This window comes from Gymnoscopelus microlampas, assembly GCF_963454915.1.
Source record: "Gymnoscopelus microlampas genome assembly, chromosome: 9".
NCBI classification, from domain to species: domain Eukaryota; kingdom Metazoa; phylum Chordata; class Actinopteri; order Myctophiformes; family Myctophidae; genus Gymnoscopelus; species Gymnoscopelus microlampas.
Window position 1 is genome coordinate 23,152,392 of NC_139946.1, and position 12,424 is coordinate 23,164,815.

Consider the following 12,424-nt stretch of genomic DNA (forward strand, 5'->3'; position numbering starts at 1 on the left):
AAACCGGGAAGAGACAAACATTCAAATGCATTAAACAAACTGTACATTTTATACACATGACATAGATACGTCTTGCCTCCATACAACTGCATCAGTGACGAGCCGCCTCCTCCAGAAATATTTATAGAAAATCAAAAAAGAAAGAAACTAACATCATCATTTAGGAATGCAAACATGTATTTTTTTTCCATTGATAAAACACTGCAAAATGATATATCTTTTCTACACTTCAGTCTAAAACAGAATGAATAATGTAGATGAGAGAAAGAGGAGGGGAAGAACATTTTATTTTAAATGAGTTCATTTAGCTTCTTTGAGAGTGATTGACGTCTGTCTATCACAGCTAAATATAACATGCTACATGAAAAGAGGAGCTTTGAATAACCAATGGGGGGGTAATTAATATTCTCAAAGATCATAACTCATTTATTTTCATTTTGTACATTTATATGCACACTATAACCCGATTACTGTGAATAACCAGATTAAGGTTGGATTAAAGGGTTCATATGGTTCACAGTAACCCGATTAACAATCATACATCAATTGTTAAAAGTGAATTCTTGTTTGCTTTGTGACCTCTTTGATGCATAAATCGAAACAAAGAATTCAGACACATCCTACAGTAAATCCAAAGACTAACTTTAGGTCTGTTAATCGGGTTTTTGACCTTAACCTGACAAAGATAACCCGGTTAAGGTGCAATAACCGGAGTATTTCCTCACTCTGATTATAATCCAATTATTAGTGTGCATGTAAACATACTGACTGTTACTATCCTACAAATTTAAATAAGACATTCCCCCACGTAATTGCTTTGACTTGCATTGTTTCCTGATCAACATCAAGTACAGATCAATATCAACACAGGAAAGGAGAACTCGGTGGAGAGGTAAGTGACTCAAAGAGTATTGAGATGCATCCCGAGGGAGCTGCACAACAAAGCATGGAGTCAGGCCCAGAGAGGTGAGCCCCGCTCCGGCCCCGCTTTCATGTCTCAGTGTAGACGGACGAGATGTGACTCAGGCTGCGCTCGAAGCTGCCCACCTGGAAGAAGATGCTTTCCTCTGGGCTGGAGGAGAACTGGCACCCTGCACCCCCCTGGAGGTCCTGGCTCAAACTGAAGCCTTAAGAAGACCGAATACAGCAGCATCAGGAGATATGATCCAAAATGTTTATGCAACATAAAAATGTTTAGAATTCTGCAACGTAAAGTGTTATTGGACAATATAATGAAGAATTTATGTTGCACTGTAGGCTATACATCCCAAAATGGAAGAATAAACAATGTATTTCACAATGAATTTACAGACATACAGTATGAAAGAATACCTTGGGATTACGTCGTACACCCTTTTATTATCACTTGATTTCTTTTTTACAATTTGTCATCTTTAATATAATATTCCCAGTGACAAAAGAGAAAGGTTGATAGGAGCAGAAGAGACTGGAGATTAATATAATCAAAGCTGGTGGGTTGGGTGCTGTGTATCATTTTGCAGCTGAGTGTTTGACTCTTATCAATAATGCTAATAAGTGGAAGTGGATATCAGCATAATATGGCCTCACCAGCAGCGGAGCCACCATTGCTAGTGGACATGTGGAAGCCGTTGTGCTGATGGGACGTGTAGGCGTGGGCGTCAGCTTGGACATGGACGCCACTGACCGTCTGCTCCATTCTGTAGGAGGACGAGTCTCCGAAATGGAAGCAGCTCTGAAAACTGCCCTGGTAGTCTAAGAGAAGACAGAGATGTAATGAGGAGGCGGGGGTGTGGGGGGAGAAAATAAGTAAAAGATCAAACTTGACAGAGTGCCACACTGTAAAATCCTGAGTGTTAATTCAATCAGAGAGATGTATACACCCAGAGTTTAAATAACACTCAGGGGTTTACTGTGGACCATAAACTATGGCCGATTGTGTTTCCAAGGTCAGCGGCCCTCACGTCCGGTTTTGAGGATTTTATGCGGGTTTCAACGTTATGACAATGCTATATTTGTGCTTGGGCTGCCAGTCCCGCAGTTTGTAACATTTGGCCCCCTCCCCCTCCCCTGTTTGTACTCGGGGACGACCGCAGGAGTCACGATAATGTGAAAGCAGCCCTTTCTGCAGCGCTTTTACGCAACTCCCCGACCACAGCGTGGTTTGAGAGACGTCCATGCGTAGATCTTTAACAGTGAAAACAGTGTTTAAGGCATTAGGAAACGGTTCGAGAGTGACAGCCGAGCCTGCCATGTTAGGGCACTGAGAGACAGCTGACTACATGAGCCAGCGTTTTGTTGGCCTAATTCAGAGCAGGGAAAAGGCTTCCGGCGTGCGGTTTTTCCCCACTCTGTCTCCGTGCTCTGCCTGTAATCTCTCCCTCTGTGCTAAAAACGCTCTGACAGAGCCACAGGGCAACATCGACGTTTTGAGAGACAACTTCCTCTCCTTGCGTCCTTTGATGTGGGCCTGGTGGTCCGGTGATGGTTTGAAGAATGACACTGGGGGTTGTTCATGGACTTGTGCTTCATGCATGTAAATGATACATTTGTTTTATGGAACACCAAGCACTTCAAAATATTCTTGCCATTCATAAGGTAGGCAGGTTTTACATCCGAGTGTCACATGAGAAGTAATCTACATTTATGACATATATAAATTGCAAAACAGTATATATTACATTTGAAGATATCATTTTGGCATTTGGATGAGTAGGGGTCCAATGTCTCGGTTGTTTCAGGAATTGAACTTGCAACCTTGGGTATGGGATGGTTTCTATAAAGCTGTCAGCCCTGAATCAACTGTTTTTCATCCATCACTTCCAGTTAGGGTAGTAGCTCAACTCTTAAGGCTTAACACTTTTGTCAATTTCTTCCCGGAAGACTTTCCTTTTGCTGGAATAATATCAGTGCAGCTACTTCTTTTAAGTCCCTCTGGATGAGCTTAAAGGGGCACTTCACCTTTTTGCCCCCAAATCCCATTTTAATGAAGTTGGGGAGATAATAAACATGACTTTAGAGTGTGTTTTGTTTTTCCTGTGTTTTTAATTATATATTTTTATTTTGGAACAACAGGAAAGAACCGAGAAGCAAATGTATTATGTCCTCAACTTCATTAAAATTGGATTTGTGTGCAAAATCTGTGTATATTGGACGTTGGTCCTTTAAGTTAAATATTAAAAGATACCTTTTGATATACAATATCTCTCACACACATTTATAGTCTTTAATTAGTAGAGTCACGTGAAGTGCAAGTGTGAAATTAGTCTGTCTGTACAGTAGGTCTATGCAGTATGTATGTATGTCACGCTGTCTAGAAATCTATCCATCAGAGGGAGTGGAAACAAACTCAACTATGCACACCTCTAGTCTGCCTTGTTTGTCATTGTTTCGGTCCTCTTTAGCGGTTGGAGGACTGGAACATTAATAAACAAAGCAGAGTCTATAAAAAAAGTATGTGTGGGAATCATTTTGCCTTTAATTTTTTACCAAGTCAACTACTGGGCCATTACCCCTGCACCACAACTACGAAGATTTTTGGAGGGTGCATGGTTTTCCTGTAAAACAAACAAACATAACAAAAGAGATGTTACCTTCATTGGCAGTCTGATGGTGGTGGTAGTGAGAGTAGGGTTTGTGTTGAGGATGGACATGCTTCTCCAGAAGAGGAGGAGGAGGAGTCCCAGTCACCCTGGAGGACAGGACAAATGAGATGAGAACAATTAGCAAATACAAGTGAGAAAGATAAAACATTAATCTGTGATGGATAAAGAAACAAAAGTGGGAAGAAGAATGAGTGGGTGTATGCATTTAAGTAGTCTCGTGTTGCCAGGTGATCAGACATCTCTACAAACCGATATGTCTGGTGACATCTAAATTCAATGTAGTTGCCTAAACAACAGAAAAAATGGATGCTAACAGACCTACAGTACGCCTACTGCTTTGAAAATAAATATTGTCTCGATATGAACCATTGCATTGGTTCTGCAATGCATTTTGTTCTTAAACACTAATTGTTTCCGCCGAGTTGTAGCAACAAAAGCTGTTTGATTCTCGGCAGTCTCTAGTTGAGTGAAGCGTTTAGAGACTGGTTTGCGAGTGTAGAATTTATGGCACATTCACACATTGGTATCATTCTCTTTATGTTAAGTCAGGGACATCTCAATCAAAGTGGACCCACTAACCACACGATCTGGCAAACCCGGCGGATTTGCAGTCGGCGTTCTTACACAGAACATGCAGGCCAGCGGTGTGTTGTATGCACTGTGGAAACTTCAGCTCCCCACACATAATCATCCTCCTACCACATATTATGATCCTACGTCAACAAACACCAGTGCATGCAGGCGAGTGAAACCACCTCCCACACTCTATTCGAGAAATTCAATGCGTTGTGGCCCGAGGAGACGAAAGCACATCATGTTTACATTGATGACTATTAAAGAAGTGATATTAGCATGACATGTTTGTGAGTTTACTGGACTCTGATGGCCCAGAGAACAACAACTTGAGGATTCCTTGTAGCGTGTTTTTGGATCTTGATTACATAAATGAGGCTTTGTCTGCGCTATTGGACCCAGCTGTGACAAAATTCATTTTTACAGATGCTGCGGCATGCAGTATATCTCCAAGAATGATCTATTGTGTCAGCTTCTCAGTTAAATAGAGTCTGTTGCATTGCCTTCTTTTGCATCCAATCATCAAAGAGTTACACTTTGTGTCGAGTGAATCACATTTCAGAGAGGAGAGAAAAAAAAGCATGTCAGCTAATTTGCTTTTTAAAACAAAGGTTATAACTAACAGATGGTAATTTCAACATTTAGAAATATGGGCCAATGCTGGGTTACTTTCAAAAATCAACCAAATGAACTGAGTAGTAAGCAGTGGCTTTTGCTCTGTACTGAAGGATATGAGAGCAGGTTGTCTATAACATTACAAATCCTTGGAAAGGAATAATTATATCGACTCCAATGTTTTACAATCTGGATATCATCCATCAAAGAATAAAAATGATATCTGAGAATAACAACGATACTATTCACTCAGAGCAAGCATGGACATCAAGGGAATCGCAAACCCTTGGCTGAATCACACTGCACATTATACGATGCATTCAACAATAATCGTATTAAAGTTCGCTCAACATTTTCACATATACAAATGTAACTAAACAGCAAGATCCCATATATCTGACATGATATGTTACCAAACACCTGAATCCTCAGTGAAAGTAAACAAGAAAATGAAAATGTCACGTTTCTGTCAGGGCTGTATACTTCACATTAACTTAACGAAACAGCAACTCGGTCCAAATCCCTACAGATATAGCCAACAGATCTGTCTTTAAAAGCGAGCTGGCCAATCACCTCCCCAGATATTCAACAGCTACTTAGTACTCTCTTATGACTACATATCAGGAATGCCAACACATAAACTGCTGCTGTGTAACTATGTGCTGCTGTGCTGTGGAAGCATATGGTTTGCGCTAAGCGCTATACGAATGTGATGACAGAGTGTTGCTGGAGGGAGCAGAGCCCTCAGATGACTGCTCATTTCTGGCCTGGCTGGATGGAGGCTGCTATATGACTTAGCTGTCCACGAATGAGAGAGAGCGTAGCTCCATGTATGACCTACCACCTAGCACTCAGTGGTTGGCTGTACCTTCATACAGCACCGAGTGGTTGGTGAAGACAGATTTTGGACAAAATACAAGAATTTGCATCTGGTGGTCCTAATAGTACTTAATTCGAGTGGCCAAATTTATTTATTTATTTTCTTTCACAGGTACGCAACCATGTGATACACAAGGTGTGGTTAGAGTGGCAAGCCTTTCTTATTTTTCAGTTTTTCTTGTACAGTGACTATAACAAAAATGATAATAACAACAATTCAAAGAAAAAAGTGAATAATTAAATACATTATTTTCTATACAGCAGACAGCATTTCAACCATTCTGGTGTTGAACGTGACAGAACTGTTTCAAGTTAATGTATCTGTGAGAAGGGACATTTACGTGTTGCTTGTAGAACACACGACTTGGAGGAATGGAGGAATCATTGTCAAGGAGTGTCATGTGTGTAGCACCTTATGTTCACCTCAGCACCGGACAAGCTAGCCATTAGCAAGCATGGCTAATCCATGGGTTGGCACGGGCCCAGCGTGCGGCCATGTGTTTCTGTGGAGAGAGCGGCACTCCCCCGGGAGCTGCTGTCAGCACAAACTCAGGAAACAGTTATACTGTTCATATTTTTACAAGCAGCCTCTATGTGCAGCTAAAGTGAATCATAAGCTAATCACTGCCAGCTGCCTCGGCCCCCTCCCTCTCCCCCCCTCTCTCTCTCTCTCTCTCTCTCTCTCTCTCTCTCTCTCTCTCTCTCTCTCTCTCTCTCTCTCTCTCTCTCTCTCTCAGAGATGTTACTAGTTACTCAGGTTCAAGGTATGAGGAGAATCTTTCATATGTCCAGTAAATCTCTCCCCTGGTATTTTCCTTCTATGATCGTCCTTTGCATCTCTCTCCTTCATTGCCCCCCCCCCAACTTCAGTCCCTAACCCTGTCCTTAACCCTATAACTTTTTGCTTTGAGAAAGTGGTTTAACCTTTGGCCTCTAATACATGGGGATTGAGTCGGGGGAGATGTCAGGATAAGGGTTTAGGAGCAACAGGATGAGTTTTGAAAAGACTCAAGGGTCAAGTGGTTGGGGGGACCTCATTGCCTAATACATGGACACAGAGCTAGGTGGAAACAGTGAGGCTATGCCAATGACAGGCAGAGTTTTAAACGGATTGACAGGTAGTTGGGGACCGCACTGAAGATGTTTTTTTTTTCTCTTCTCACTGGCAGTGGTATAGTGGAAAGAGTCCATTCATTCTGACTCAGTTTACTTACATTTAAGACGATATGACTCAATGAATATGACTACTATGGGAAAGTTTGGATAATTCTTGGAATGTGATTCGACTCAGCAGATGAAGTTCATGACTGAAGCTTGGCTTCAGAACCCTTACAGCAGACAAAGGGATCAACAGTAGACATTCCGACCTGAACGGCCTTATGCAGCCCTTAGGCCACAAACAGTCCAGCCAAAATGACTGGAATTCACAAATAGGTACTACATGGACATGGAAGTCATCAGTACATGTCTGCAAGGACCTGTGACCAGAGTTTCACACCAGAGGATTCAACAGCCGGTGACGTAATCAGTGTCGTGTGAGGAGGGTTGAAGCTTTGGCTCTATGTATGAGCACATGGATGAGCAGATGGAAAGAGAGCTGAAGGTTGAAGATTCATGAGCATTACTGCGCCGCTCCTCGTTCGTCTTCCCTCACCTGCCCGTGCTGTCCCACCAGGGATCAGACCCTCTCTTCCACCGGCCCTCGATCTGCTCCCCGCAAACACCCACCCCTACCCCTCTCATCTTCCAGTCTGTATAGCCGTCCATTAAGCCCCTCTGATGGATGGCAGGAGTGTCTTTGGCGTGGGTCGGTGGGAACACTTCTGGTTCTGGTTAGCGAGGTAAAGCCGCGCTTGAGAGACAGGCCGCGGAGCTAAGGTTAAAGCTAAGCCAACCCCCGCGGGCCCGAGCATGAACAGCTCAGCCAGGGTACGGCGCTATTTTGGGGGCCCTTAGAAGCTCTCCCTAAGTCCCGGACAGATAGCCGCTCAAAACACGGAGGAGCCATCCTTAATCATCGTCTTTATTTAGGAATTTTGACTATGAAATTGCCTGAAACCTTTATCTGGGTTAATCGTTTATATAGAGAAGGTAATTGAAGGCTATATATATGTTTTTTAACTGAGGACCACAAAATGACTGGCCAACCACTTTTACTGCCGTGGGCCAGCTGACTGAATAGCACGGAATGTTTTTGTTTGACTGGTGAAGACTGACACTCGTTTACTGGATCGTTGGAGAATGATAATGGCTGGAAGAAAGACAGTGCAGGGTTACGGCCCGTGAATGTCCCCCTTCAGAGCAGTATCTCTTAATGTAGCTCTGTGCTGTCTCTGCAGCCACTCTAATTCAATTAGCCTGTGTCAATCATAGCCAAGGTATCAAACCACCCCAGACTAATATTTGCAGAGGGGTTCTAATATCAATATGCAGGAAAAAGGCGCAGTGGACTCTCCCTTCTGCAATTATATAACCGCATACGGGCTGAGGCAGTGAATGACAACATTTACCACCCATCTGTCCATGAGCCCTGGCCGCCATGGTTGAACAGCCTCGTCTGTGAGAGAGGCCCCAAGCATCTAGTGCTAACTACACACACGCGCACACACACACACACACGCGCACACGCACACGCAGACGCACACACACACACACACACACACACACACACACACACACACACACACACACACGTGCCTCGCTGATCGGCAAATGTATTTTAACTGGCATATTTTAATATTAGCTTCAGAAAAATGACACTGGTATTTACAAAGTAAAAGGAGTCTAAATGGCCCATTTGAGCCAGGGTAAACACATTTAGCTATGAGGTCAGAGGGTGCCGCACTAGAGGCAAGTTGGTTAGATAATTTTGTCAAAATGTTTAATGTCCCGCTAAACCGTTAGGGAAAAACAAGTGCGGCACTCATATTGACTTTGGCAGCGGCCTGTATACTCAGGGCTTTAAACATGTAAATCAAATGCTCCATCTTCAGGCAAATGTAAGTAGACATTTCATACCAAGCTTGTTGTAGGTCCTGGCATGACTCTCCTTACTCACTAACCCCTCGCCCACCCACCCCCCTTTTTGTGATGAACAGATAGAAGAGTGTGCATGCGGGCATACAGTACTGTGTGTGTGTGTGTGTGTGTGTGTGTGTGTGTGTGTGTGTGTGTGTGTGTGTGTGTGTGTGTGTGTGTGTGTGTGTGTGTGTGTGTGTGTGTGTGTGTGTGTGTGTGTGTGTGTGTGTGTGCGCGTGTGTGTGTGTGCGCGTGCGTATGCATGTGTGTGCATGGGTGTGTGTCTGTTCATGTGCTGCTTACGTGCTTATTTGCTTTCAGAACAAACATCTCGATTTAACAAAACTCTGTAAATCTGTAAATTGCCACAATTCTCCTGACACTGGCCTGTCATCACGTCACATACATGTGATTTGGGGTAGAAAAAAGAACAGGGGACATTACTTATTGTGCTCCAACAAGCACTTAAGCTACATGTGAAAGGAAAATGGGGATTCTTAGCATTTGCTGCACAGATGCACACACACGCACACGCACACACACACACACACACACACACACACACACAAGCAGCGGTTCAGATGTTCCTCATCAAGCACACTATGAAACAGACCGCTGTCACCCTGCCTGTATAGCTGGTGTTACAGGATCCGCTACTCGGGTCTCTTTCACTTTCCATTCCTTTCCCTGTGCCGGTAATTGTACATGCCGCTGAGAAAGAGGTCCCAGAAACGGCATGGTATAATTGGGCCGCGCTCTATGTACGCTGCTGCTTTTTAAGGCTTGAAACAACAACATCACCTTCCAGAGGCTGACCCGGGACCAAACCCCATGCTTCAGCTACAGCAGCTACACTAAGACAGAAACGTCCTCAGAGTAAAACCTGCAATCAGGAACTTACTTTAATGAATAGTTAAAGTAACTTTTTTAGGTCTCTTGCACATTCTTCAGTGAAAGATTAGATAAAGGTGCAAGAGTCAGGTAAAAGTTGGAAAAATGTCCTAGTTGATTTTGAACTGTGAACCTTCTGGTTACAAGCCCTGTATCTAAACCACTGCACCACAGTGGTTCTTACTCAATCTGTTCACTTGCGTGGTCTTCAATGAAAGATTAGATAAAGGTAAAAGCCAAAGTTTGTACTTTTCCCCCTTTAAATGTCCATTGCCATTGACAATGCATTGGGCGCTTAAAGTTAAATATTTAAAGTAAAACATCTCAAGGATGCATGCCCACAGTAAGGTGGGTTTTTTTAAATTGTGAATGGAGTTTCTAGGTGAAAGTATTTTTTTGAGGTCCCAAAATCTTCCATCGACCTCCATTATAAATCTCTGAACTTTTAAAGGAGTACAATTCTAAAACTATGCAACATTTCAAAGATTCCTTTTCAGACAAACATGTCCACAGTAAGATGAACATTTTAAAGTATGAATGAGGTTACTAGGCGTAAGTATGTAGTTGTAAGCCTGCCTTTAAATGGCCATTGCCACATTGACAATGCATTGGGCGCTTAAAGTTAAATATCTCCAAAACTACAAATGATTTCAAAGAAAAAATCTCAAGCATGCATGTCCACAGTAAGGTGGAATTTTTTTTCATTAACCAATCTGTATGGTAGAGTACTGTATTAATACGATATAACTAGCACTTCTGCGGTGCTTGGTCCTGGAAGAGCGGAACCCGAGTCTCCCATGCGGGACACTCAGGGTTTCAAATCCCGGGTAGGACAGTAAACTTTGACGGATTGCAGCTTTAATTTAACTCTGAGAGTTAGAGATGGATAAATTAACACTGGGGATTTTACGGTGTAGGGCGTTTACATCTACAACATTTTACCAGTTACCAGGTCTGCCCTGTTCCACTGTTTGTGCTGGAAACCTGACCTGTCATCCCTGCCTTGCACTCCAATCACACGCAATCATGTGTGTTTCCTGGTTAAATTTACTGTATATAAACCTCTCTCACCCCCTTGCATATAATACAGCATGCACACGGGCAACACAATTCACAACCGCATACATTCTCATATACTGTAAGCATACACAAAAACGCATATGTAGTGCACATGTGTGCAAGAGCGTGCATAAGGTAACGCGCCAAGAAAGCTTTGAATTTCATTTTTCTCACACACACACATGCTGTGTATGCATATATGAAAATGCCTACACAGAGAGAGAGAGCGAGAGACACACACACACACACACACACGCGCGTACGTACACACACACACACACACACACACACACACACACACACACACACACAATCCCCACCAAACCCCAACCCCAGCACCAGACCACAGAGTTAAAAGAGACCATGTTTACGTAAAGCCATCACTTTTGAAATACAGGCTTTATGGTGCTTGATTCCATCCACTCTTTCTCAATGTTATTAAACAGTAAAAGAGTGTTTTGCTTCCCTACCTCCCTGGTTTTAGGCACATTGTTTAGTACAACACACACACACACACACACACACACACACACACACACACACACACACACACACACACACACACACACACACACACACACACACACACACACACACACACACACACACACACACACACACACACACACACAAACAGCACCTCCTGACGACACCAAGGTTCTGTAACTCTGCTGCACTGTAGGCTCTCTTGGGAAATCATGGATCTTAATAGGAAACATATTGTTGCTCACACACACACACACACACACACACACACACACACACACACACACACACACACACACACACACACACACACACACACACACACACACACACACACACACACACACACACACACACACACACACACACACACACACACACACAGATGGATGGATAAAGTCGATATAGATAAATAGAATTGAATCTATTTAATAGATACAATATGATGGACACATGGGGAGAGAGAGAGAGAGAGAGAGAGAGAGAGGGAGAGGGAGAGAGAGGGTGAGATTGAGAGAGAGAGAGAGAGGGGGGGGGGGAGAGGGTAAAAACAGCTGACTTGGCATTGACTGTGATCAAGTCTTAGAGGGGCTTAACACAGAAAGCCTCCAGTGGGGGAAACATGCTCCTTCATGTGGGGTCAGGACACCCTGACTGCCTGCTTGATAAAACCATTGACTTATCTTCAGTGCTTCTCAAGCCTTTTTAATTTCAAGGACCCCCCATAACTCTGAGAGTGTACAAATGGTGTACCAAATGGACCCTTGTGGGTCCAATTAGGGGTTGCATTTGTACACTCTCACATTTTGTACACTCTCAGAGTTACAGACCTTTGAGGTTTTCATTTGGAACCCCCTCAAGGAACCCAGAGGGTCCCTGGACCCCACTTTGGGAACAATTGCCTTATCCAATTGCTGTAACACTACACAAATAAAATGGATCACAAGCCTGTAGTAGGGATTGGATGTCAATAAACTCTGTGCCAATAGAGATGGCTGTCCATGACTTTTCTATCACTGCAGAATAAATTACATAGAACATTGTACATCTTCCATGATCAATTTATGTATGCGTCTTGGATAGCTACAGGAATCATTCAAAGTTGCTGTGATGAGAAAATGTATTACTGTATATTGCTTATTATTCAACAAAAGCTAACTAGATCTTTTTAAACCTGTACAATTCCATGTTTGCTCGCCAGGTAAATTGTTGTTGTTCTTTTTTCCTTTTCCAGAAATTGACGAACCATAATGACCACATGACGAACTGTGAGGCAGCCTGGCTCATAACGACAGCAATAACATTATTCTTCCCGAGGT

General features: G+C 43.1%; 1 protein-coding gene across 1 annotated transcript in view; it reads right to left on the minus strand.

Annotated features, from left to right (window-relative positions):
- Window positions 1–11: 11 nt before the first annotated feature.
- The window catches only part of glis1b (GLIS family zinc finger 1b), a 100,518-nt gene continuing 88,105 nt past the window's right edge, over window positions 12–12,424 (minus strand). Inside the window, exons 9-11 of the mRNA XM_084066028.1 lie at window positions 3,573–3,670; window positions 1,570–1,734; window positions 12–1,127 (exon numbers count right to left, since the gene is read on the minus strand). Coding sequence (XP_083922154.1) covers window positions 991–1,127; window positions 1,570–1,734; window positions 3,573–3,670 — 400 coding nt within the window. The 3' untranslated portion in view covers window positions 12–990. The remainder of the gene's footprint in view (window positions 1,128–1,569; window positions 1,735–3,572; window positions 3,671–12,424) is intronic.